Source organism: Ruditapes philippinarum, unplaced genomic scaffold (assembly GCF_026571515.1).
Source record: "Ruditapes philippinarum isolate M1 unplaced genomic scaffold, ASM2657151v2 ctg1319_1_1_1_1, whole genome shotgun sequence".
NCBI classification, from domain to species: Eukaryota; Metazoa; Mollusca; class Bivalvia; order Venerida; family Veneridae; genus Ruditapes; species Ruditapes philippinarum.
Window position 1 is genome coordinate 186,870 of NW_026866837.1, and position 24,776 is coordinate 211,645.

Here is a 24,776-nt window from a genome sequence, read left to right on the forward strand (position 1 = left end):
ACTTGAGACAGTTACAGACAATTTAATGTAATTAAGAATGTACACATTAATTTATATTACAGAATTACTTCCCTTTACGGAATACAATGGTACATTATCAGCATGTACAGAAGTTGCCTGTACTAACAGCACCATTGTCACCATCCTCATGCCAGAAGCTGCACCAGAAGGTTTGTATAATCACTAAATATCTGAAGTCGTAATATACTTAAATTTCATATTGGATTTGCCTTGCTTTGAATGCGGACATTTCCATTGTTAGCTTAAGGGATTTTTATTTCAGAATGCTTACTGCGGTCTAGTCAAACTTTACAAATATGCCGTCTAAACTGAGACTTGCCTTGCATCATAACTATGGCATGGGCAAATCATCATTACTGCTAGGATTTAAGAAGATAATAATCTCTTGTCATATTTTCATGTATTGTTAAATTGCTTTATATATCAGCCTTTATTTAAATCCAAATACTTGTAGTTAAGGTATGACCCACCTAATGCATTACCTCCACTTTGAAGAGTACTCAAATAGGCTAGAACTACTGTTAACTGCATTGAAACTGAGGGGCGCGGGTTCAAGCCCCGGAAGAGGCAACTTTTTTTTCTTTCTTTTTTTTTCTTTGAACATTATTTGTGTCTCTCAGATCACTCTTGATAAGAAAAAAAGTGTTCCATTCTAATTATTAAATTATTATTGGTATTTATTGGCTAAATTGTGTCAAATTTATTATCAAATATGGTACCTTGTATTTTCAAAGTCTAATAAAATAAAAACTAGACGGTAAAAGTATTTTATATTTGACAAGCGCAATCAATAAACCTTTAAGAAAATTTATGCAAACTTTGAAAACAGCCCCTGATTTGAGTAAATTTTAGGGATATTTTGAATATGGCCCTCCAAGTAGAAAAATGAACAAACAACTTCTTAAAATAGGTGGGGTAGGGTAACATTTATATACATATTTCAAACATTTTGAGTAGAAACAATATTTTGCTGGGTCATTTGTTAGCTGAATGCTATTATTTGTTTCTTAAAAAAATTCTATAAGAAAACATTAGTTCATAATGATTATATAATAGAATAATTAGAGTTACCCATTTCTGAAAAAGAGCCCTTCTAATAGCCAAGTTTTACTTTAGAAAAATCTCCATAACTTGTAAACCATACGGTAAACTTTGTTTAAATTTTGCATTCTTGTGTCTTTTAAGGTATATAACTGACCTATGTTGTCAATTTTATAGTTCCTTATAGTGCCCATTATGGGGCTCATACCTTAAATGGCTTTTGTGAGTCACTTGAAATAGAATTTGATAAAGAATCAGCAAATGTCATGGTAAAACAATTACCATACAGATAGAACAATAAATAAAAAAAAGTACTCATTAGCAAATTATCTAAAATGATTTTATATACAAACTAAGGCAGATTTTTTTTTTTCATTTTTTTTAGCCATAGAATACTTGTGTAATCACCATGAGGCATGCAGGACTGAAAATTGTTAATATATTCTAGAATACAAAAGCTATCAATCCTACAAACTCCCTATATTTCTTTTGCAGGTTAGAAAAACAAACTGAATAACTAATAATTTTAATACATGTATTCAAATTATCATTTCAGGAGTGTATCCCCCACAGGTGATAGTAAGAAGCTCAACCTCTGTGGATGTTTACTGGTCCCCACCCTCTAAACCAAATGGAATTATCGTGTTTTATGCCCTGTTAAGGTCAGATGTAAACAATCAAATTCGTGTTTTTCTCGGTGAGAACTTTCATGTTACTGACGTCAGTCTGTTTCCTGGTAAAACATACATGTATTTTGTAACGACCGGAACTAAAGCCGGAAACACTAGTAGTTTAGTAAGTGCTATAACCATGCCGGACAATACTCCAGCCAACATTCCACAGCCTGAAAATGTTACAGTAGTGTCTGCAAGGGAAATATATGTGCAATGGGCTGCTATTCCCCCAGCTGATGGAGTCATTGATCAGTATCGAGTCCTGTTGAATGCAGGACGTCAACCAGCAGTGGACAGAGGTTTTTTTTTTTTGGACACTGGAAGTCAGCTTTACTGGGTCTAATTCCTTTAATACTGATTTGGGGGAAGAATACAGGTTTGGGCTAAAAGGGAAGTCCCAAATGGTTTGGGGAACTGGGCCTGGCGAAGGGGGGAAAAAATTTTGAATTTTGAAACCAAATCACTTAAAAGCGCCTGTAACTTTGTTTAATCAAACCAAAAATTTATTATAGATTTTGTTTGGGGAAACCTCCAGATTTTTCCCAAAAGGGAAATTTTTAAACCCAAAGTACTTGATTTTAATTAAAAAAAAGGCTGGAAAAAACAGAAAACCCTTTTTAATAAACGGGGGTTGGGATAATGACCATTCCATATCGGTCATGCAGGTTCTAAACTTACAGCTTTTTACAAAAATATAAAGGCAAAAAGGGAGTGTGGAAACTCGGGGGAAGGGTATCAACCCGGGGGCCCTTTGTCCCCTACTAAAGCAGCACCCTTCCTGAATTTTGGGCCCAAAACCTTTTTTTGACGTGAGGGGCGCATTTTTCCATCAAACCAAAAAAGGGGTACATCCAGGAAAACCAAATGGTATCATCCATATGTATATCATAACTTATGAGATGATTATCAATGATCCAACTGTACCTGACAAAACTGAAACAATTGAAGTAGATGGTGCAGTAACTAAGACATCTATTAGTGGTCTTCAACCTTACTCAGAATATAAGCTGAGAATTACGGCTTTTAACTCAGCAGGAAACATAGCCAGTAGTTGGACAACTTTTAGAACTGGTGAATCATCACCATCAGGACTTGGATTGTTTGATATTGAAAGACTTCAGTCTGGTTTGGCGGCGATACTGCGCTGGGGACCACCTGTTAGTCCTAATGGAATTGTCACAACATATAGAATTTATGAAGAAGGATCGTCTGTTGCTGTATTTCAAGGTTTAAACCGAGAGTTTGAATTGAGACGACTTGAACCGTACATGGAATATTCAGTGCAGTTAGAGGCTTGCACCTCGGCAGGCTGCACAAGAAGTTTTAGCCAGTCTTTCTTTACGGCAGAGACAATGCCTGATGGTCAGGCTGCTCCAGTGATGGGAGAAATGACACATAATTCTGTCACTATAAATTGGTCTCCACCATCTAATGCAAATGGTAAGATAAACTTATATGAGGTGTTTAGACGTACCAACACTAGAATCCAGAAAAGATCAGTCGGTGATGCTATTGTTGTGTATAGAACCACTTCTACAGATGCTGAGTCATTTTCTTATACTGATACAAATCTTCAGCCATATACCGAGTACCAATATAGCATCAAGGCCAGTAACTCTAAGGGTAGTATAGTTAGTCCATGGCAGTCTGCATTTACAAGCCAGGCACCACCAGAGGGTGTGCAGCCACCTGTAGTTAGTCTGATTCCTGATCAAGTTGATGCTTTACAGATAACTTGGCAGACACCCGACAGGCCAAATGGTATTATTCAAAGCTACCAACTGCAAAGGAATAATTCTGTTCCGCTTAGTTTCACTGCTATTGAAGAAAAGAAATATGTAGACACAGATTTGATAGCATTTACCTACTATAAATATACAATAACAGTCTGCTCCGGTGGTGGTTGCACTACAAGTGAACCAACTATTGCCAGAACAAAAGAATCTGCACCATTAAAAGTTACCCCACCCACCTTGTTTGCTGTGAATTCCACGTCCTTGAGAATTACTTGGCAGAGGCCTCAGATTACAACAGGGGAGATAAGTGCTTACCAGCTACATATGAATGACAGAGTTATCTACGAGGGTATGGATTTACAATATGTTGCCACTAACCTCGTTCCATTTACTGACTACACCTTTAAACTGACAGCTTGTACCACTGGAGGATGTACTGATAGTGGGGAAGTCACGGGCAAGCCAGATGATGACGTTCCACGAAATTTGTCGCCACCAATTCTTAGAGTCATGAGTTCGTCATCCATAGAAATCTCATGGCAAGAACCAGAATATCCTAATGGTGTAATCAACATTTTATGATTTTTAAAGCCCAAAAATGAGGGGACTTTTTAAATACAGAGGTGAAAAGTGTTTCGGGTTTCCCTGAAAAACAACAAAACACAGACTATAACCGGGAACCGGGGGGTGGGAGTTTTCCCTTAATGTTGCCCTTGGAAAAGGAACCGAAAAGGGAAATTTGTTAAAAGTGCTCAGCCCTTTTGGAGGGAACTTTGGGCATCTTCTCCAAGGGGCCCTTTGACCCTCCAAATTTTGGTGGAAAGGTTTCAGCAAACAATCCAGGTAAGCTGGACAATCCCAAAGCGAGCCAAAAGGGAAAGGTGATTAAAAACTTCCGGGGAAATGGAATGGCCAAAGATCGTATTTTTCGGGGGGAACCGACAAGAGGGGAAACTTATTTGGTCCCAAGGCCTTTAAAAATTTTGGACGGAATTATAAAAAAAGGGTTAAGGGCTTGCACTCCAGAGAGTACGGGTGTTGTTCACAGTCTAAGTAACAAGTTGGCTAGTGGGACCCACACTTTCAGCACGACCTGAGAACAAACTCCGCCCTCATTGCTGGCTTTAGCCAATCAGGATGGAGCCCATGCTGGGGTACTTGTAGAATGGGATCCTCCCCTGAAACCAAACGGAATTATACAAAGATATGAAGTTTACTGTCGACAAGTTATTGAATTACCTACAGGTACAGTGCATTTAATTTTTGATTAATGATAAGTATTATCCTTTAGTTCCATACTGAATTTTAATGATTTTATGACAACTGTCAGAACTGTTTATCAATTCCAGTTTTATGAAAAATGCCTATAATAATGGCCTTTAGTGGAAGGTTTTTCTGTTTCTGATTATTTTGAGATTGTCTCTATCATGGATTTGATGTTAGCTAAGCATTTGGTATCTTTTATTTAAATACTATATTTCTCAAGTACAATATTTTGCAAATGCTTATCAACATTTTTATTTATAATAAAATGAAAATTAAAATTTTACCTTATGGTAATATTTTTTTCTAAAGTATTTTAAGAGTAACTATATAAAATGTCTGCACTGTATTTCATAATTTATGTTTGGAATAAATATTATAGGTATTTCGTATGGATTGACAAAACTTGTGTACAATGGTAGCCAGCAGTCATATACAGACAGAAGCTCGGACCTGTTACCATACACCAAATATGAGTATATGGTGACAGCTGTGAACACTGTGGGCAAGGTGAACAGTCTGTGGAAATCTATAATGACAAAAGAGGCTGCACCTCTCACTGTGCCAGCACCAATCATCATGGTAATTAATTTATTTTGAAAAATGTAATGACCAAAAAGTTAAATGTCACCACAAAATTGATATATTGAACTGGAGTTGTATTGAACTGTGCCTGTGGAAATCTATAAAGGGAAAAGGGGCCACAACTCTAGCTGTCATGGTAATAAGTCTATTCAAACAAAAGTATTATTTGAATTAAAGTCACTGCTAAATCTATATAATGAACTTGCTCTACAAGGAATTTTGAATTGTCCGTTAATTATTTTAAGAGTTTCAGCATGAAAATACTACATTTGAGTAGTAGACAGTTCAGAGTCTTGTCAGACTACAGGAATGTACAATCCTGGCTTGATAATGATGACATATGTCTATTATGATTAGCGGTTTTATTATATGTAGACAGTTTTAAAAAAATGGTAAAATTGTTTTGTTTTCAGTTAAACAGTGAGTACCTTCAACAAATTATCCTCCATTACTGATATTCCAGGTTTAAAACCAGTTAACATATTAGTAAGATATAAGATATATATAAGAAGCTTGTTATCATCTTTTTCTAAGTTAACATAAACTTTTTTTTTCCCAAGAAAATAACTCCAACAACAATTACAGTAAAAGATTAAACCCCACCCACAGAAGCAAAATGGTTTGTCAATTTATAATGTGTGGTCATTAAAACTCTGGTTTGTATTTCCTGTTTTATTATCAATATAAGATTGTTTTAAAGGGGATCCTCCACTGAGTTTTTTGACATGACGGGAAAATATTTTTCTAGATACTGGTGTAACCAAATATGAAGGTTGGAAACCAAATAACTAGTGTGCAAATTCCCAGTTTCATTCCTTCACACAAATTTTTTCCATAATTATTTTTTGGGCAAAATGACCAAACAAATGACACCCCTTGAAAAATTTTTCACCCCAAACCCACCCTAAAAATTGGGCCAAAAAAATCGTTTTTCTTTTAATTTTTTAATTTTTTAACCCTTTTAAAATTTTTGATGTTGAATTTTTTTCAAAATTTTATATTCTTAGGTCTTAATACCTCAGTAGAGTTCCTTTAATATATTACTTGAACTTCCATTTCTTAGAGAATGTTAAACAAAGTAGAATACTGCAAACAAATCATTCCAAGAATCATTTTACATTCTCAGAATTACAAAGACCCATATATTTTAAGCTTATTTGTATGAGAAGTTGTCCTTTACTTGAATAAATATTTTTAAAATGAGAGCAGATTTGCAGGCTGATCTGGTTCTAAATATGTCATTGTTTTGATTGACATAGCTAGCATGAATAGTTGAAAGAATGAGGTGTTGATGATTCAGTGGCAGTTTAAAATAAAGTTTGAATGAATTTAAAATAATGTTTTCTTGTATTGTTTTTAAACAATATTTCTCTTGTATTTTTGATAACAGTATAGTACAGGCAAAGCCTTAGAACAGACAGTTGGTGAGACTGTACCTCTATTACCATTCCGATATTATGCTGTCACAGTCCAGGCCTGTACCTCCGGTGGATGTGGAACCAGTCCAAAAGTTGTTGTGCAGACTGGATCTGCTAAACCTGTGGGCCAGGAACCAGTCAGAATGCTCAGTGTTAATAGTTCAGCAGTAAAACTAGCATGGGACCATCCTACTAACCCAAATGGTGTGCTCAGAAAGTAAGACCGTTTTCAAGTTCCATTTCGTAATCAATTATTTTTATTTTATTTTTTTTATTTTAACCTTTGTTCGACAACACAACACAGCAAATATCCAAATCTAATATGCGTTTTTGCACATAAAACTAAACAAACTCATAAGCACATTACTTATGTGATAAAGCATGAACAGAATGAAGGAATGGGACAATTATGCAAGTTTGACCTTAACTGGCTTAAATTCTAAAGCATTTACCATAGTACAAATCAAAATCTGTAATCATTATAGATGGTAAATAGATAAATATTTAAAAAAAAAAGTAAAAGTTAACTGTGACATATTATCAAAAATGATTTGTTTGTGTTTCTTTCAGGTTTATGTTGTATCAACGTAGAGCTTGTCCACCAATGGCTCAGCCGTTCAGACAGTCGTGTAACAATGGTGACCCGCAGCTGGTATATGAAGGAATGTTTATAGAGAAAGTGATAGCCAGTTTGACTCCATACAGTGCATATGAGTTCCAGGTTATACCAGTAAATGATGCCGGACCTCTAGATTTTCCAGTCTGGGTTAGGATAGAAACAATATCAGAACGTATGTCCTGAATGAACCAGTTTCTTGTTCTTAGTTGTTAAGCAATTACTTTTGATATAATCTGTGTATGATGTGTATATTTGATTGCATTATATAATGATATTACAATGATATAAAAATGGATGTATTATTATAATTTCTCTAATTTTAGATATTAGTAAGCTTGTTTATTGTAAATACATTTTATTTGCTTAAAACTTCATTTTAAAATAAGCCCAACAGATGAAATCTGTATTAAAAATGGGTGAGAAAAAAAGCAGTTGTCCTAAAAGAAGAATATAATGCAGATACCTGGAGGTCTGTGGCTGAGTAGTAAAGGTTGTTGACTATTACAATTTGCCGCTCACCGCTCAGGGTTTGAATCTCAGTAGGGACTTTTTGGGAGCTATCCAGCTAGCTTGCAGAACGTTTGTGGTTCTACTCAGGTGCTGGGACAAAAAATGTCCCAGCTAGGTTCTTAAAATAATGCAAGGAGGGGCATCTGAGATATTTCTTCACCAATAAAGCTGGAAAGTAGCCATATGACCTTTACAATGTTGGTGCTATGTAAAATACAATGCCACAATGCATAAAAACACAAAAAACTTGGAACATTTATTATGCATTTATAACTTGATAAGGATCCTTTGTTTGACAAAATATAAACAAATGTACATGTTATAGCTTTGACCAGACATATTTAATGATATGCCAGCAAGTCAATTATTTGTGTTTTCTTTTGTCAGTATGACTTGTTACATATTTCACTGTTTAAAAACTCTCATATAAAAATCAATATCTTTTAGTTCCAAGATATCAGCGATACCCAATTTTAGAAAAAAATGGTTCACAAGCTATGGTAGATTGGACTGGTTCCTTCATATTAAATGGTCGTCTGCTAGAGTATTTGATTATAATGGAGGATGGAAACACAGTCTACAGGGGAGTGGCCAGTATACATGGTCTTGAAAGACCAACCCCTCAAGATAGTAAGCATGCTTTTTTTGTATTGGTTACTTAATTTTTTACACAAGAACATTTACATGCTGTAGGAATTGCCCAAAGTTAAACGGGTGTCCTCGGTGCTACATTTAGATTTTAAGGTGATTTGTATATTATTGAGAATTACACACATGTACGTAGTTAAGGTGTGAGGGGCAGTATTTGGGAAAATGGTTTATACTTGGGAGAAAAAACCCCCAAAAGGGCTCAAAAACCCCCCCGGCCTCGGGGGCAAGTTGCTGTTTAATTTAGCTGGAAAAAAACTAAATTTTACCCCTCATTGCTCAGTATTTGGGTTTTCCCCGGGGAAAGGGATCGGAAAGTGCCCATTAAAACTTTCAGCTTCTTACATATTTAAACTAAAATAAATTCTGTATAAACCATGCAAAACCATGTGCATGAAAAATTGTTGGTTGGTAGTAAGATCTGTCCTTTCTACTTAGCACCTTCATTACTTGACTGATAGATATTGATGTATAATGGTGCTTCGTGGCAATGAATTTACTCTTGTATGGGATTTCAAGACCAAATGGGTCACGGTCTTTCATCATTGTTACCTTTGTTTAACCAATACCAGGTAATAACAGATATTCTTGTAAAGGAACATTTTAGAATTATTAAGTTCTGCTTATCACATAATAAAGTGCGACTACATTTATTTTCAGATTTGATATTCAAGATAAGATGTGTAACTGAGAGTGGAATGATTGAGTCACCAAAATTAGTGTTTGATCCTAGATCTGCAAACAATGTTGGTAAGTGAAGTAATTGTGTGTTAACCCATATTCTGTTGAATTTCTTAAATGGACTTGTCCATCTCTTCTTTATAAGAACTGTCTATCATAAATTTTGGGGATATCAAGATGAAAGTTTTAAGTTGGTAAGCCAACCATATTGAGTCTGGTCAGACTACATGGTGATGCAATCTGATGTTGCTCTATACTGGTGCTTTCAATTCCATTAGTGTAAAGGCTAATTGAGAGATTTTTCTTCCATTTGTTACAGTTAAACCTAAAGGCACCTTATCACTTTATTTTCTAGAATGGAAGTTTTAATTTTTTGTAAAGGTATTACTATATCAAAATAATGAAACTTAAACAGCCGACAATATAGGGACTAGTAAGACATTGTTAACATACAAACACTGGTGACATTTGGTAGGTTATTATTGCTACTCTTGTTGGTAATGGATTTGCTTGTTCAGACCATTCAGTAGTAGACTTTGATGATTAGGGAAAACTATCTGAAAGAATGCTCTTCTCTTTTACTGTGATTAATGCTTAAATGCTTGTATTTTATTTTAAAAAAGAAGACTTTTTAGGCATTAAATAAGTTTTTTTTTAATCAGCTCATGCGATCAGCTGTTGAAAGTTGATGGTGTAATTAAATAAACTATTTTCTCTACCATTACTTAAAGGTACCACCCCACCAACAGAAGGGTCAACAGACAGTTCAGTGGGCGGTCCCATGTTTTTTGAGGAGGTGTGGTTTATAGCATTAATGGTTGTACTGGGCGTATTACTACTCCTGATACTGCTAGCATGTTGTATACGCAACTGTGGTAAATCAAACCCCTACATCAGAGAGAGGCTTCCGTTACAAGGTCAACAACAGAAACAACCACTTAGCTTTATTACGGATACTAATGATCGCAGCTTGTTTGCTATGGTAACTTTTAGCTTTATGACTAATACTAATAATGATCGCAGCTTGTTTGCTATGGTAACTTTTAGCTTTATGACTAATACTAATAATGATCGCAGCTTGTTTGCTATGGTAACTATTCTCTTTATAAAATAATATATGTTGTTATCTGACATTTGGATATTCATAAAGAGAGGCAAAGAATCATACCATTGCTGTCATTTTTGGCTGTTATATTGTTATACTTTTTAGCATTTTCAAACAAATTCAGAACAGATTTTAAATGACACTTCAACAATGAATTTGATCTGTACTAGACTTTATGCCGTCACCTCCTAATTATTCATTTGTATAGGTTATAGAACATACTTTGAGTGAAACAATTTTAATGGCAGTTGGCAGCTTGGTACAGGGCCGAAGAATCTCACTTGATTACAGACAAAATTTCTTTGCTACTAATAAGTTATAAATAAAAATATATTGTTCCCTTTTGTTTACTTTTTTCATATAATTTGAAAATTTCCTCATTTTTAGGAAGAAACACCTGGGAACAGGGACAAGTCGGGTTACTATTCAGGTGCAGTTGTTAACGGTGTCACCAATCCCTCGTATATCCATCTCCATGGCAACAAGAAGCAGATGAGTCTAGATAGAGGCTCGGACTCGATGTTTGGAGATGATGTAACAGAAGAGGATGATGAAGATTATTATTGGGAGAGAAATCCTGACAGTGGGCTTGTCAGTAGTGTAAGTTTGTAAATTTTATAATTATTAACTCAAAGCCTGCTAGCAGTAACTGATTCTGCCCATGCGACCAGGGGAGACAAAGATCAGCCAGTACATATATGACCCGCGTCATGACAAAACTAACATAGTGTGTTTGCGACCAGCATGGATCCAGATCAGCGCGCGTAACCGCGCAGTCTGGTCAGGATCCATGCTGTTTGCTTACAAACCCTATAATATGTAGAGAAACTGATAGCGAATAGCATGTATCCTGATCAGACTGCACGGATGCGCAGGCTGATCTGGATCCATGCTGGTCGCAAACGCACTATGTTGGTTTTGTCATGACGCGGCTCATATGCTGTCTGACCATGGTCTGCACTCACTGTTAGCTATTTAGTCAGTACAATATTTTGAAAAATTTCCCTTATAATGATAAATGGTGTCATCCAGATTGAACGATTGGCAAGTCTATTTAAGATATTTAGCATGGTAAGGATTAATTAATGATTTTAATTTTGTACTGTAATGTCAATTTTCATTGAATAATTTGACCAAATACAAAGATTCTTAATATTTCTATATCAAAATAAGTGAAAATTTTCATATCAAACTGGTTAATGTACTATATGTCCTTCTGCTTCTTAAAACTGATGCCTTTGATGAAAACCAGTGTATTGTTTGGTTATGCCACTAAGAAATATTCACCAATTTTTTCTTATTATATTTCTAGTATGACAGTGACAGTATAGAAGCTCCTAGTTACAGTATTACCAAGGAACAGACAGTTTTTACAGATACACATTTATAGTACAAACACACAGAAACATTATAGCAGAGAAACACAGACCAAAAGACAACAATATTTACAGAAATACAGGCTACAGAAAAACAATGTAACAGAAACTTAGTATAACAGAAATACAGGCCAACAGAAAAAGTCTTAACAGAAACATTGTCTAAGATAAGTCTATGTATTCTAACAGAAAACTTATGTATTAAAAACACATTCTAACAGAAACACAGTCTAATAGAAATACATGTACATTCACACTTTGACAGAAACACAGTCTTGTGTTAGTGGTTATATGAAATATCAATGATATACCTACATGTAAATGTATATTCTGTGAAGAGTGTGTGTTAATAAAGAGAAACAAATAGATTAATGGAGAATCAAAGGTATGGAGACAAAGAAAAAAATTTAGTAGTTAAAATGTAATTTATGCTGAAATGTTATCTTGCATGTACAGAAATTACATTTGATTACAAAACAAGTTATTTATACAAGATGTTAGTCATATATGTGTTAAAAAACATGCATGATCATCTTCCTGCAACGAAATATTTTAACATTCCCTGTTTATTACAGATAAATATATTACCGACTTCGTAGTATCTTGTGTATATAATGTGCGATATTTTGTTATGTTTAAAATGTGCAATATTTTGTTATGTATAAAATGTGCAATATTTTTGTGTAAATTTATATTATTGTGTAAATATTGATTATTTGTGTTGATTTTATAATGTTTTAATATTGATCCATTTGTAAATATATGTCATATGAAATTGTTTTATGTTACCATTAGGTTTCATTACCACATTTATCACTTTATATGATAAAACATAATTTGTATTTTTACCTGAAACACAAAGCACACAAATAAACTTATATTTTCTGTAATTTTCTATCTTTTTTCTTTCCTTCTTCATTTATATAAGTCATGGTTGGTGAAGTAGTTTGGAAATGGTGTTTTTGTTTAGTCCTTGAAATTTAATGTAACATTTTTGGCACAAGAGGACAAAATTTAATGTAACATTTGAGGCACAAAGGAACACTACAAATCTTTTCGAGGACTGAATATAGAAAACTTTATAGACTTAATGTTTATAGATTTTAATTGGCAACATATTTTCTACATTGGGAACAGTGTCCCATCATAAATATTGCATGAGCATAATAACTGGTATTATAATAGCGGTCTAGAAGTATAACATTTTGCTAGCATAATGATACTGTGCCAGCATAGCACTATGTAAGCATGATGGTATATTATCCTAGCATTTTAACACTGCTGGCAAAACACTATATCATAGATTTATGATTGTATAATAACATTATGCTAGCATTTCAACATTGTGCTATCATAATAACACTGTGCTGGCATATAATCATGATACTATAATACTATGCTGACATGATGGTATAACATTATGCTAGCAATTTAACATCATAATAACACTGTACTGGCATAACATATTATAACACTATGCTGGCATAATAACATTGTAGTATAATAATGCTATGCTTGTATAACACACTTGTCTAGCATAACACAATGGTAGCATTATAGCAACACTTCAAGATAATGTCTTAAATAATCTTAAATACTTAAAATTATTAATATTAAGAACATGATTATTAAGAACATAAAAGGACATAATTATTGTAATATCTGTTTATCTGGCATTGATGATGAATATTATTTTAAAATTGGTTTCCATGTTTTTCTCCCATCATGCATCAGTATCAGCATGGTCACTGGGACCTAGTGTCATCACAGTGGGCAGTTGGGGATTCTCCTTTGGGAAACATAATTTAAAGATTTTCCGGGGAAAAAAGAACAGGGGGTTAATTTAAAAATTTTTAAAAAAAATTTATGATTCCCCATGATTTAAAAACATTTTTCTTTTTTGATTTAAAAACAAAAGAATGATTTTATCCTTTTAATGGTTTTTTAAAATAAGTTTAGTACATCATTTTTGGGTTTGCCAGTAGGATGCATTGGGCTGTGAATCGGGTGACCCTGTTGAAATTCCCCCTTTTTTATCATTTTCACTGTACCCCCCGCTTTTCATTTTAAAGTTCCTTCCCAAAAGTGAAGGCAACTAGGTTTCTAAAAAAAACTTTAGACAGCCTTTCCCCAGGAAAAATGTGGGGACGAACAGTGCTCTGGGAATCCCAAAATGGCCCACTGCTGTGATTTCCTAGTGAAAACTAAACCAAAAGCACCACAACAATAGATTCTGTTTCACTCTCGTGTTTCTTCAATGCATTTGCAGAAAAATCTTTTTGCCAAAATATTACATATTGACAACTTGAAAATTGAAGCACTGAATTTGACAGGCACTAATCTACAAACACATCTAATTACTTCTTTTATAAATCAGTATCATCACTTCAAAGTTAGTAAAACCAAACATACTTTGGCAAATTAGCAGGTTACTAGGAAACAGATTCCATTTAGCTTCCAACACAATCAAACTAAAATATTTTTGCACATTAGCGGTAAGTAGGGCTGCATCACTTTGTTAGATAAAGAGAGGTAAAGGGGAATTAAGATTATTTTAAAGAATACCTGATGGACTGTGTCATACAGTGGATTGTCAAAACCTTTATCTGGCTGGGTATCTGACATAGTACTAAAATCACCTGGTGTCATCTCTAAATCCATCTGCTTCATATTCTACAGTAAACATAAATTCTTTTATTCATATGATGTTTACTATAAAGCCTCGCTCTGAAAATGTTCTAATTGTCTGAATGAAAGAAATTTCATTACATTGTAATATGAAAAATATTTTTAGGGATTTTTAATAATTTGTTTGTCTTGTATAATCTTACTGAATCTCAATGCTTATACCGAATTGTGATGTTTGTGTTCTACTCCACCATATGTTATTCAAACTAGTCTATTGTATATACAATATCATGATGTAACATTGATTGTCAATTCATAAACTGCCTGTCTGATTATGTATTAATTGGCAGTATCTTTCATTTAAAGATGATCAGACATTCAATTTATGCACATTTTGACTTTTGAAAAATAAATTTCATTAAGTAATTACTGGTTCTTACTGACAATAAGTCCAAACTATTTGGGCAACTTAAGGTTCTGCACTATTTATATATGGCTTTTGATTGATGAAAAAAACAACAACATGCAGTCATGATAACGAATTTTTAGACTATGCTGACTTTATGGAATGGAAGTTATCCAGCTTTTAATCTTTTAGCTATGTAATTGAAGTTATGTATCAGATAAAAGTATATAATACCTCCATAGGGACAGATCCATATATGGGATTATCAAAACCTTGTGATGTTGCCCCACTTATACTGCTGAGCCCACTATCTCTAGAGCCCCAGCTGAACCCTACTGAAGGTGGTACTGACACCTGAGGCTTGCGCTTCTGACTGGCGTTAAACCGGTTAAATTTGCTGAATACGCTTACACTGAAACCAGCAGATTCATCTGGTTGTCTGAAAAATTGACAAATCAAGAAACTTGTACACAATATTTTAACAATGTCCGAATAATCTAATTTATGAAATCGTGTAGAAATAAATAGACAAAGTTGTAGTAAGATACAAAATAGACAAAGTTATAGTAAGATACAAACGACTGAGCTCAGTGGTGACAACATTGGGTGTTATACCTTCAATTCACTGATAGTTTACCATCCAATGATAAAAAAAAAATTGTCAGTGCTCAGGTGTTTTGACTGGTCAGAAACTGGTAAAGAATGTGCACTGACCAATGGAAATCATGAGATTAGAGACAGATGTCTGCAAAAAGTTTTATAGTTGTAAGTTCAAATAATTTCACTACCTTTATCTCAATATCCAGCAACCAAATGTATAGAGTGGCCAAACTGATCAATAAATTCAGCTGGCAAATATCTATACTGATAGTGTATGCTTCCACTAAAACCACTCGCACTAAAGATGTTAATTAACTTACCTGTTTTTATTTTGATACACAAAGTAACCTACAGCCAGACCTATTATAATAGCAATGATGACACCAATAGTGATTCCTGCCACAGATCCTTTACTCATTGACCCTTTCTTACTTCCTGTAATATAATTTGGACAAGATTCAGTAGACTGTAATCAGTACTAATAATCTTAGTTTTAAAAATTCAATTGCTTTCTATAATAATTAAGTTACAATCAGAATTCTTTTGACTGTTTGGTTTTACTTAAAAAGCAACAAAAGTTAACATATAATGACATAGAGGATACTGAATGAGTGTATATTGCATAATATTTTTGTATTCAACGAGTTCAATAAATTTAGTATTGAATCTACACAAATATAATCTTCTATTTATCACATATCCAAAGTAAGAATGGTTTACAGTTAAAAAAGGCGTCATTTTTCATGGACGCCCCTATGGTGTAATGCTAACATTAGCCCACTTTAACTCTATATTTGTATAATACGCAAATGATGTCATGTCAAAGTGTTACTGCACTAGTGTAATCCTCCTGCGCCATGGTTTATGTGAAAAATAAAGTTTATTTATATAGTTCATTTGATTTAACAAGACTTGATTACCAGTTCCTGTATGTGCACTAGCGCTACCTCCACCACTACCAGTTGAAGGCCCTCCTGTAGCAGACGACGCCAAACTGACCTGTGTGACCCCATATCTTAAACCTCCACTGTTTATATCTGAAAAATGAAAAATATAAATCTGAAAAATATAAACCATTTATATCAATTATCATGTAACTAACAAATTCATACTTTGATTTGATTTCATACTGCACTTCTTAATATGTAAAAAAAGTAAGATAATTTTTACATGTTTTATGTTAATAATTACATCATATTTATTTTTCATTAACTACATTACATGTATTGTATTTAAATGCAATCATTGCAATGGTGTGGGAAGTATTAAAACAACTTTTTTCTAACCAAAATTGTAAATTTTCTGCTGTAAAGGTTTATCTTTGCACTCAACACAGGTAAACACTGCCAATGTTTGAGCAGCATTTTTTTTTGTCTTCTGCTAATTAGAGTTAAAAATGCTTTAAAATTTTTACTTAAATGTCTGATCTATTTAGTTTATGTTGAAACTTTTGAGCTCCTTTCTAACCAGATTTAATATAAGCAATTATTTTAGCAGTAACTTCTGAGCTCTGTACTGACTAGATTTAAGATTAGAAATTATTTCAGCAGTATCTTTTGAGCTCTGTTCACAACAGAGTTCAAATCAGACATAATTTCAGAAGTAACTTTGAGCTCTGTACTCGATAAGCCATGATTTCTGCAGTTTCTTTGAGCTCTGTACTCAGCAGAATTTTTATCAGCAACAATTTCAGAAGTAACTTTTAAACACTGCACTCACCAAATTCAAATCAGCCATTATTTCAGATGTAACTTTTGAGCTCTGTACTCAGCAGAATTAAAATCACAAACAATTTCAGAAGTAGCTTTGAGCTCTGTACTTACAAGATTTAAGATAAGCTATGATTTCAGCAGTACACTGTTTTCCCCAGGCTTCAAATCGGCCATTATTTCAGAAGTAACTTTTGAGGTCTGTACTTAGCAGAATTAAAATCAGCCATGACTTCAGCAGTAACTTTTAGCACTATACTCACCAGATTTAAGATCAGCCTTGATTTCTGCAGTAACTTTTGAGCTCCTCACCAGATTAAAGATCAGCCATGATTTCTGCAGTAACTTTTGAGCTCTGTACTCACCAGATTTAAAATCAGCCATGATTTCAGCAGTAACTTTGAGCTCTTTACTCACCAGATACGATAAGCTGTACTCAGCATGATTAAAATCAGCAACAATAATATCAGAAGTAACCTTTAAGCCTAATGTACTCACCAGAGTTAAGGTCAGCCATGATTTCAGCAGTAACTTTAGAGCTCTGCACACCATCATCATCTAAGAGAACCATTTGTATTTTTCCATCAGTTCTTTTGGAGACTATATATTTCACATTCTTATAAGCATCCTAAAAAATAACACACAAAAAGTGACACATCTTACATACGGGAAGTATTCTAGATAAAAACATCAATCATTAACTTACAGAAGTTAGCTAAAGTTAGCTGCACCTTTCCATGCAACTGAATAAATTCTGTATTCAATTTAATTTACAGTTGGCTATCCACATGTACAAGGATCAAAATTGTTAAGTAATAGAAAGAGCATCGAAACACAAGGCTATCTGATTTGTAAGAGGGGGAGTAGCCCCAAGTATTAATCAGATTGCCGAGTGTTTTGATGTTCTTTCTCTTTTGTATCATAGTCAAACATAAAAACATTTGAAGTCAGATTTCACAACTATTTCTCAGAAATGATCACCATATTGAGACGACGTGTCGCGCACAACATTTGGGTCGCTACCTTGAAGGTCAAGGTCACAGCATGACCTTGCAGCAAAATCGTGTCTGGCCCATAACTTTGTTATTTGAAGTTGGATTTTACAACTTTTTCACAGAAATGATCACCATATTGAGACGACGTGTCGCGCGCAACATTTGGGTCGCTACCTTGAAGGTCAAGGTCACAGCATGACCTTGCAGCAAAATCGTGTCCGGCCCATAACTTTGTTATTTGAAGTCGGATTTTACAACTATTTCACAGAAATGATCACCATATTGAGACGACGTGTCGCGCGCAACATTTGGGTCGCTACCTTGAAGGTCAAGGTCACAGCATGACCTTGCAGCAAAATCGTGTCTGGCCCATAACTTTGTTATTTGAAGTTGGATTTTACAACTTTTTCACAGAAATGATCACCATATTGAGACGACGTGTCGCGCGCAACATTTGGGTCGCTACCTTGAAGGTCAAGGTCACAGCATGACCTTGCAGCAAAATTGTGTCCGGCCCATAACTTTGTTATTTGAAGTCGGATTTTACAACTATTTCACAGAAATGATCACCATATTGAGACGACATGGCGCGCGCAACATTTTGGTCAATACCTTGAAGGTCAAGGTCACAGCATTAGCTTGCAGCAAAATCGTGTCTGGCCCATAACTTGGTTATTCTATAAATAGTAACACGCAATTCTAAAAATAGAAACACGCAATTCTAAAAATAGAAACACGCAATTCTATAAATAGAAACACGCAATTCTAAAAATAGAAACACGCAATTCTATAAATAGAAACACACAATTCTATAAATAGTTACACACAATTCTATAAATAGCAACACGCAATTTTATAAATAGTAACACGCAATTCTAAACATAGAAACACGCAATTCTAAAAATAGAAACACGCAATTCTATAAATAGTAACACGCAATTCTATAAATAGTAACACGCAATTCTATAAATAGTAGCACGCAATTCTAAAAATAGTAACACGCAATTTCTAAAAATAAAAACACGTAATTCTATAAATAGTAACACGCAGTTCTAAAAATAGAAACACGCAATTCTAAAAATAGTAACACGTAATTCTATAAATAGTAACACGCAATTCTATAAATAGTAACAAGCAATTCTAAAAATAGAAACACGCAATATACGTTGTTGTTGTTGATGATGATGATGATGATAGATATGTATATATTTATACACACACACACACATCAATAAATATATAATTATGGTCATTTAATGCACAAATCTGAGAAAATTCAGTAATTAAACTTTCAAGGTCAAGGTCATTAAAGAGCCCAAGCAAATTTGGGTTTGATTAACAACAAGGTATGTTCTGTTATAATATGAAGTTGATCCCTTCAATAATAGCAAAGTTACAGTCAGTTACAGCCAAAACAATGAAAATTTCAATAATTTGACCTTCAAATACAATGTCATTAATGAGTGAAGGTCAAGGTCTGTCGCGTTATTTTTTAGAGGTATCCTTGAAGATTATTATGTTCAAGTTTGAAGACAATCCATTCAAAAATAACAAAGTTACAGCCAATAATAGCCAAAAAAATGAAAATTTCAATAATTTGACCTTCAAAGTCAAGGTCATTTATGAGTGAAGGTCAAGGTCTGTCAGGTTATTTTTAAGGGATATCCTTGAAGATTATTATGTTCAAGTTTGAAGACAAACCATTCAAAAATAACAAAGTTACAGCCAATAACAGCATGAACAAGCAAAATTTGGACATTTAACCTTGAAGGTCAAGGTCATTTATGGATGAAGGTCAAGGTTAGTGTGGTCTACTGAAAGGTATTGTCCCAAGGGTTGTTGTGGCCAAGTATGAAGACAATACACCAAGAAATAAAAAAGTTATGATCCAGGTACAAGTTTGCGGACGGCAACGTAAACGGCAACGTCAACGCCGCCGCAACTTTTACAATACCTCTACTTTTTTTTTCAAAAAAAAAAAGTCGAGCTAATAAAAAATGATAATTTATCAATGATATTTACCTTGGCCATGCTAATGTGTAATGAACTAATCTCTAGCACAGTCCATTCTAAATTTAAGGGATTTCAACATCAAGCATCTAACTGTATAGATTTTGATCAGACTGCATTGATGCACAGGCTAGCCTGGCTTTAAACTTAAATGTCTTTTTATTATTGTAATCACTTGAAAGATTAAGGGGCCTATTTACCTTGCCATCAAGGAAGTTTCTTTGTATACCATTTTTCAAAGTATTTAAGTTGAACCCCACTCCATAACTGATGTTCAACATCCCACCTGTAATACATGCAGCATTTTCCAAATATATATACATGTAAATAATTACATGCTCATGCAACATTGTTGTTGTTTTTGTTTAATAACATGTATATACAGATACATGATCATTATGATGAAACACATTATAAGTCATCAGCATTTTTAACCAGAAGTAATGTAACATCAACAAATTTTGAAATGTTGTCTGTTTTTACAGAGAAATTTAAAACCCCTTATTTTAACAAAAATGGCAGAATATTAAGCCTACAGAAATAAGAACTTATATGGTATTTATATATATATATATTTATAGTCACTATCAGGAACATATAATTATGGATGATTTCTACAGCAAAATAATGGTCCATAAATTTTAAAAGCCAAAGCAAAACAAAGATATTTTTGTTCTACCTTCTTACATTTAAAAATTGTAAGAAACCCTTATTAACCAGACCGGGTTCAAAGTAAGGCTAAATTCAAAAGTTTAGAAATAAGATTAAATTCAAAAGACTAGTAATTTTATATCAGTACTGATGGTTCACACTTCAAGCACCTGCATATGCAATTATTTAATTAGTGGTGTTACCATTGCCTTCTCGTTTTTCTTTCCACTTGCAACCATGACAACCAAAAAGTACTTTTTTTCTTCTTAATTTATGTATTATTATTTATACATGTATGACATACCACATATATCACAACAATGTCCGACTGGTTTTATAGTTCTAGTACATCTAGTTCTTCTACACCTGGATCTCTGTATCTGACATACTTGTGACAAAATCTGGAAAAAATACAAAAATTACAACTAATAAATCCCTATAAAATCTGGAAATAAAATGTTCAAACATATTTTTTTCAGTTCAATCATGATAAAAGCTTGAAGCTTATCTTAAAACCTCATAAGCATAACCTAAAATCAACCAGTTCTGGTTACTGGTATTATATAATTAAACATGGTTGTGGCCTTATATGGCCTCAGACCAACCTGCTAGGTTGTAAAATTAACATTTTATCCACCAAATCCACTCCCCCCTCACAAATTCATTGATCATTATACTGGGAACATATCATCTTAAACAATTTTACAACTGAATTAGTGCTGCGCCATTTTTGTCTTCAATGAAGTTATCATGGAAACATTTCAGTTTTCAGAGATGCTATAAAAGAGGTTATGTGAAGTGCTATAGAGATAAAAAATATTATAAATTACACACCTGTCCCTGATCGTTTCCGCAACCACACCCAGTATCATCTTTACAGGCCCGCCTCATGATGTTGACTGTAGATCTAGGCCCTGGTTGAGGGGCGGGGAAAATGTTTCTGCCATTCTCAGTTGCCAGGAAATCTCGGAATGATGTTGTGCTGTATGCCTGTGAAAGTGGGGGTGGGGTTTATCATCATATATTAGACAACAGCCATATCTTGGTATGTATTTTCATTTTTACTATACACATGCATAGTACAATTTGTTTGTTTCTAAACATAATTGTACAACTGTATTGACACATAGCAATATCAATCAAATTGTCTCTTTTTATTTTCAGTACACGTAACTTTATCAACTAGTTTATTCATATTTAAATAATTTGAATCATGTTGACATTGTTAAGAACAAATGGTATTTTTTTTAAATTAAATAAATTGTATACTGTAAGCATCAGGGCATAATCTTCTGCAAGTTTACTAAAATAATAGCTTATCAATAGACTCAGCTTAAACCACAACAATGAGGGGCAAATCATTCACAGTCCATGGCCACAACTTCTTGGCAGCAAACACAGAGACTTCATTTATCTATAGTGTACAAATGTATAACCTTAGGATTCCAAACCCTGATCTAGTACTAGAAATGATGTAAGTAACAAATAGCAAACTTACTTTTCCTGATACTTTCAAAGTATTAACTTTGATGTTAAGATTGGTACCAAGGTTCACATAGTAGGAACTTCCTGTAGGAAATATAACATGGTCAGTCTGACAGGGGATTCTTTCACTGTCAAGCAGAGCCATGGGCTGGCATGACCCTTGTTCAGAATCAGTAGGGCACCAGTTATCAGGGTCCAACCAATTAGCTGGGTGACTTGCATTGAATGTTATATCTGCAAATAAAGAGCTGAAGCTGATGTCAAAACACATGACAAAGATATATATATTTTTTTTTTGTAAAAAGAAGTTGTTTTAAAAGTAAAATTGTACTTTTTCGAGTACATGAGTAAAACCACCGATGTTCCATAAGCTACATTGTAGTTGGATAGCTTTCTCACATGAATTATTCCCAAGTCCTTTGCAGAATTTCGAACCCAGAGTGGTGAGGGACAAGAGACTTGAGGGCAACCACTGTCACCACTCAGCCACAGTCGCCCCTAAAAAATTAGTCTTAAAAATAGTAACTTTGTGTAGATTTATTTCATATCAGATTTTTGTCAAGAAATTATTCTTGAACAGTACAGTAGAAATAAGGATAGCTGGTACTCAATTACAAACTTCAGAATAAAAGCATTGTCCAGTACAAAGGGAGCTTTTAAAATCTTATATTTTATCATGAAGAAGTTAATATATTATACCTGTGCCAGAGTCAAGGCAAGCAGCACTATGATCTGGGTTGTTAGTGAAGGCCAGTGTAGCATAACTACCAAACACAAGCTCCCCATCTCTTGGTAGAACCTGTGTTATACATTCATTTTATATCAGAAAATTATAGAGCAAAGTAACAAGAAAATTTTTAAAATTCAAATGTTTTGTCATTGTCAGGAAATTAGCTTTAAAAATCAATACAATATGGAAATAAATCTTGCATATGGCAATTTTTACATAAAAATCATCTGACAAAATAAAACATAGCTAAAACTATTCTCAGTGAAGCTAATAAACTAAAAAGTGAAAATGAAAATTCATTTTAGAAACCACTCTGGAAACAATCAAGAAATTACTATCTATTTCACAAAGTTTGTTATCTATTGATTGGAAATTCAGCAATTGTTATCATATTATTCTCAAAAAAAATCCGTTCTACACAACACCATAGTTATAATATAATTCATATAAACATTTTGTAACTGAAAAAAAGTTGATATATTCCATAGATAGAATCATATATAATTTAGATGTATTTCACATTCTGAATAGTTAATTTATTCCACCGATTCGGAGGAGAGGAACCGTCGACTTACCAGTTCTTGTATTGTAGTGTTAAGCTGCATAAAGACAACTGGACCATCGTCCGGCAGGATCATCCGGTCATTACCACATGGTAGGTTACCTCTATCCCAGTTATACGGGTTGTTTAAGTCGGTGTTTCTCAACCATTTTGTAAACTGACCAACACTGCCAGAAACTGTAATAGTAGAAGTTGATTTCATGTTTGTTGTAAATGAATTGGTCATAATTGTTGTATCTTTTACAAACACAGAAACTTATAACTATGATGATAAAAAAAGATATTAACAAAAAAAAAAATGGCACCCCCCCCCCCCCCCCCCAAAAAAAAAAAAACAAGCATACTTCTACATTAAAGTTCTAATTAATATGTTACAGTGCTTATCTATCTTTTAATCCCCTTACATCAGTTACATGACACAAAATATTTAACAATGAAAACAAAGAATAACTGATTTTAAAATAAATTTTGATAAAATTGATGAAATATAAGAAAGATTATAACTTACCACAAGCTATTGCAAATACGAAAATTAGTAACCTCATTATTAATTTCCCCTAAAACATAAAATTTTAAGATAACAATTTCTTTAAAAAGAAAGTTTTGCTTTTTTTATACGAAATTTCACTAAAATATTCCTCCAGCAGGACTTTCACCTCAGGTCTTTGTATTATTCAGCAATTAAATAGTATAAAATGTTATCTACAGTGTACTAGTACAGTACCATTGTGTATCAGGTATCGCTGCAGTAATTTCAATCAAGTATCATAATTCACTCATATAATTATGCTAATTAAGTTACTTGGTTCAATTAAGATAAGACAACACACAATGAAATGTTGACCAGACTGGGGTCCTCTTTATTAGTGTGTAGATATATAAAAATCAAGTAGACTGGCGACTATAAGCAGTGAATACTTATTTAACCAACCACATCTATAAAGTTAAATTGTACATGCATTCTCATAAAAGATGTGTTTCAAATAAAAATTAAATTAAATGGTAGTAAATAAATCAGTCATTTATAGCTTTAGTTTAATAGAAAAATGTATTTTGGATTTATCTCAGTCCAACAATGTTCCCTGATCTTTAATGGCGGTATTTTTCACCCGGATATTGGAAAGTATTTCATATGTTTATAATTGTTACCTCTTTTTTGGCAAAATTAAGTCAACCATGATTTCGCTTATGAATTTTTTAATAAACAGTCCACAGGGTCATTACTACAGATGCACATATTAATGGCAATTTTAAGACAAATATTTCTGCAGATTTGGCTACAATCTTCAAAATATAGACCTTAGTTTTGAAATCATTCAACTT

At 33.6% G+C, this 24,776-nt stretch overlaps 2 protein-coding genes across 2 annotated transcripts in view; one reads left to right on the forward strand and one right to left on the reverse strand.

Moving 5' to 3' along the window:
- LOC132733845 (usherin-like) overlaps positions 1–11,729 on the forward strand; it is an 80,769-nt gene extending 69,040 nt beyond the window's left edge. The window contains exons 52-65 of the mRNA XM_060720564.1: positions 63–170; positions 1,619–2,059; positions 2,402–2,468; positions 2,551–4,036; positions 4,264–4,315; positions 4,571–4,717; positions 5,118–5,317; positions 6,711–6,955; positions 7,309–7,529; positions 8,315–8,497; positions 9,176–9,265; positions 9,928–10,178; positions 10,689–10,901; positions 11,614–11,729. Of these exons, the coding sequence (XP_060576547.1) occupies positions 63–170; positions 1,619–2,059; positions 2,402–2,468; positions 2,551–4,036; positions 4,264–4,315; positions 4,571–4,717; positions 5,118–5,317; positions 6,711–6,955; positions 7,309–7,529; positions 8,315–8,497; positions 9,176–9,265; positions 9,928–10,178; positions 10,689–10,901; positions 11,614–11,691 (3,782 nt within the window). The 3' untranslated portion in view covers positions 11,692–11,729. The remainder of the gene's footprint in view (positions 1–62; positions 171–1,618; positions 2,060–2,401; positions 2,469–2,550; positions 4,037–4,263; positions 4,316–4,570; positions 4,718–5,117; positions 5,318–6,710; positions 6,956–7,308; positions 7,530–8,314; positions 8,498–9,175; positions 9,266–9,927; positions 10,179–10,688; positions 10,902–11,613) is intronic.
- A 761-nt stretch (positions 11,730–12,490) lies between these two features.
- LOC132733846 (protein amnionless-like) lies at positions 12,491–24,134 on the reverse strand. The gene is made up of 13 exons (XM_060720566.1): positions 23,962–24,134; positions 23,467–23,630; positions 22,861–22,960; positions 22,175–22,395; positions 21,511–21,666; positions 20,981–21,077; positions 20,226–20,311; positions 17,519–17,648; positions 16,232–16,348; positions 15,632–15,746; positions 14,946–15,150; positions 14,243–14,350; positions 12,491–12,526 (listed from the first exon to the last, which is right to left on the reverse strand). Exons 1-13 carry the CDS (start codon positions 23,996–23,998, stop codon positions 12,491–12,493), a joined length of 1,572 nt encoding a protein of 523 aa, XP_060576549.1. The 5' UTR covers positions 23,999–24,134.
- Between the last annotated feature and the right edge of the window lie 642 nt (positions 24,135–24,776).

What these genes read in the sequence shown, in the direction of transcription:
- LOC132733846 (XM_060720566.1), bottom strand. Translation starts at nt 23,998, where the DNA reads ATGAGGTTACTAATTTTCGTATTTGCAATAGCTTGTG. An exon ending in TAGTGCACATACAGGAACTG is followed by an intron (nt 15,747 to 16,231) that starts GTAATCAAGTCT and finishes ATTATATTACAG; the next exon opens with GAAGTAAGAAAGGGTCAATG. An exon ending in GTGTATCAAAATAAAAACAG is followed by an intron (nt 15,151 to 15,631) that starts GTAAGTTAATTA and finishes TCAATTTTTCAG; the next exon opens with ACAACCAGATGAATCTGCTG.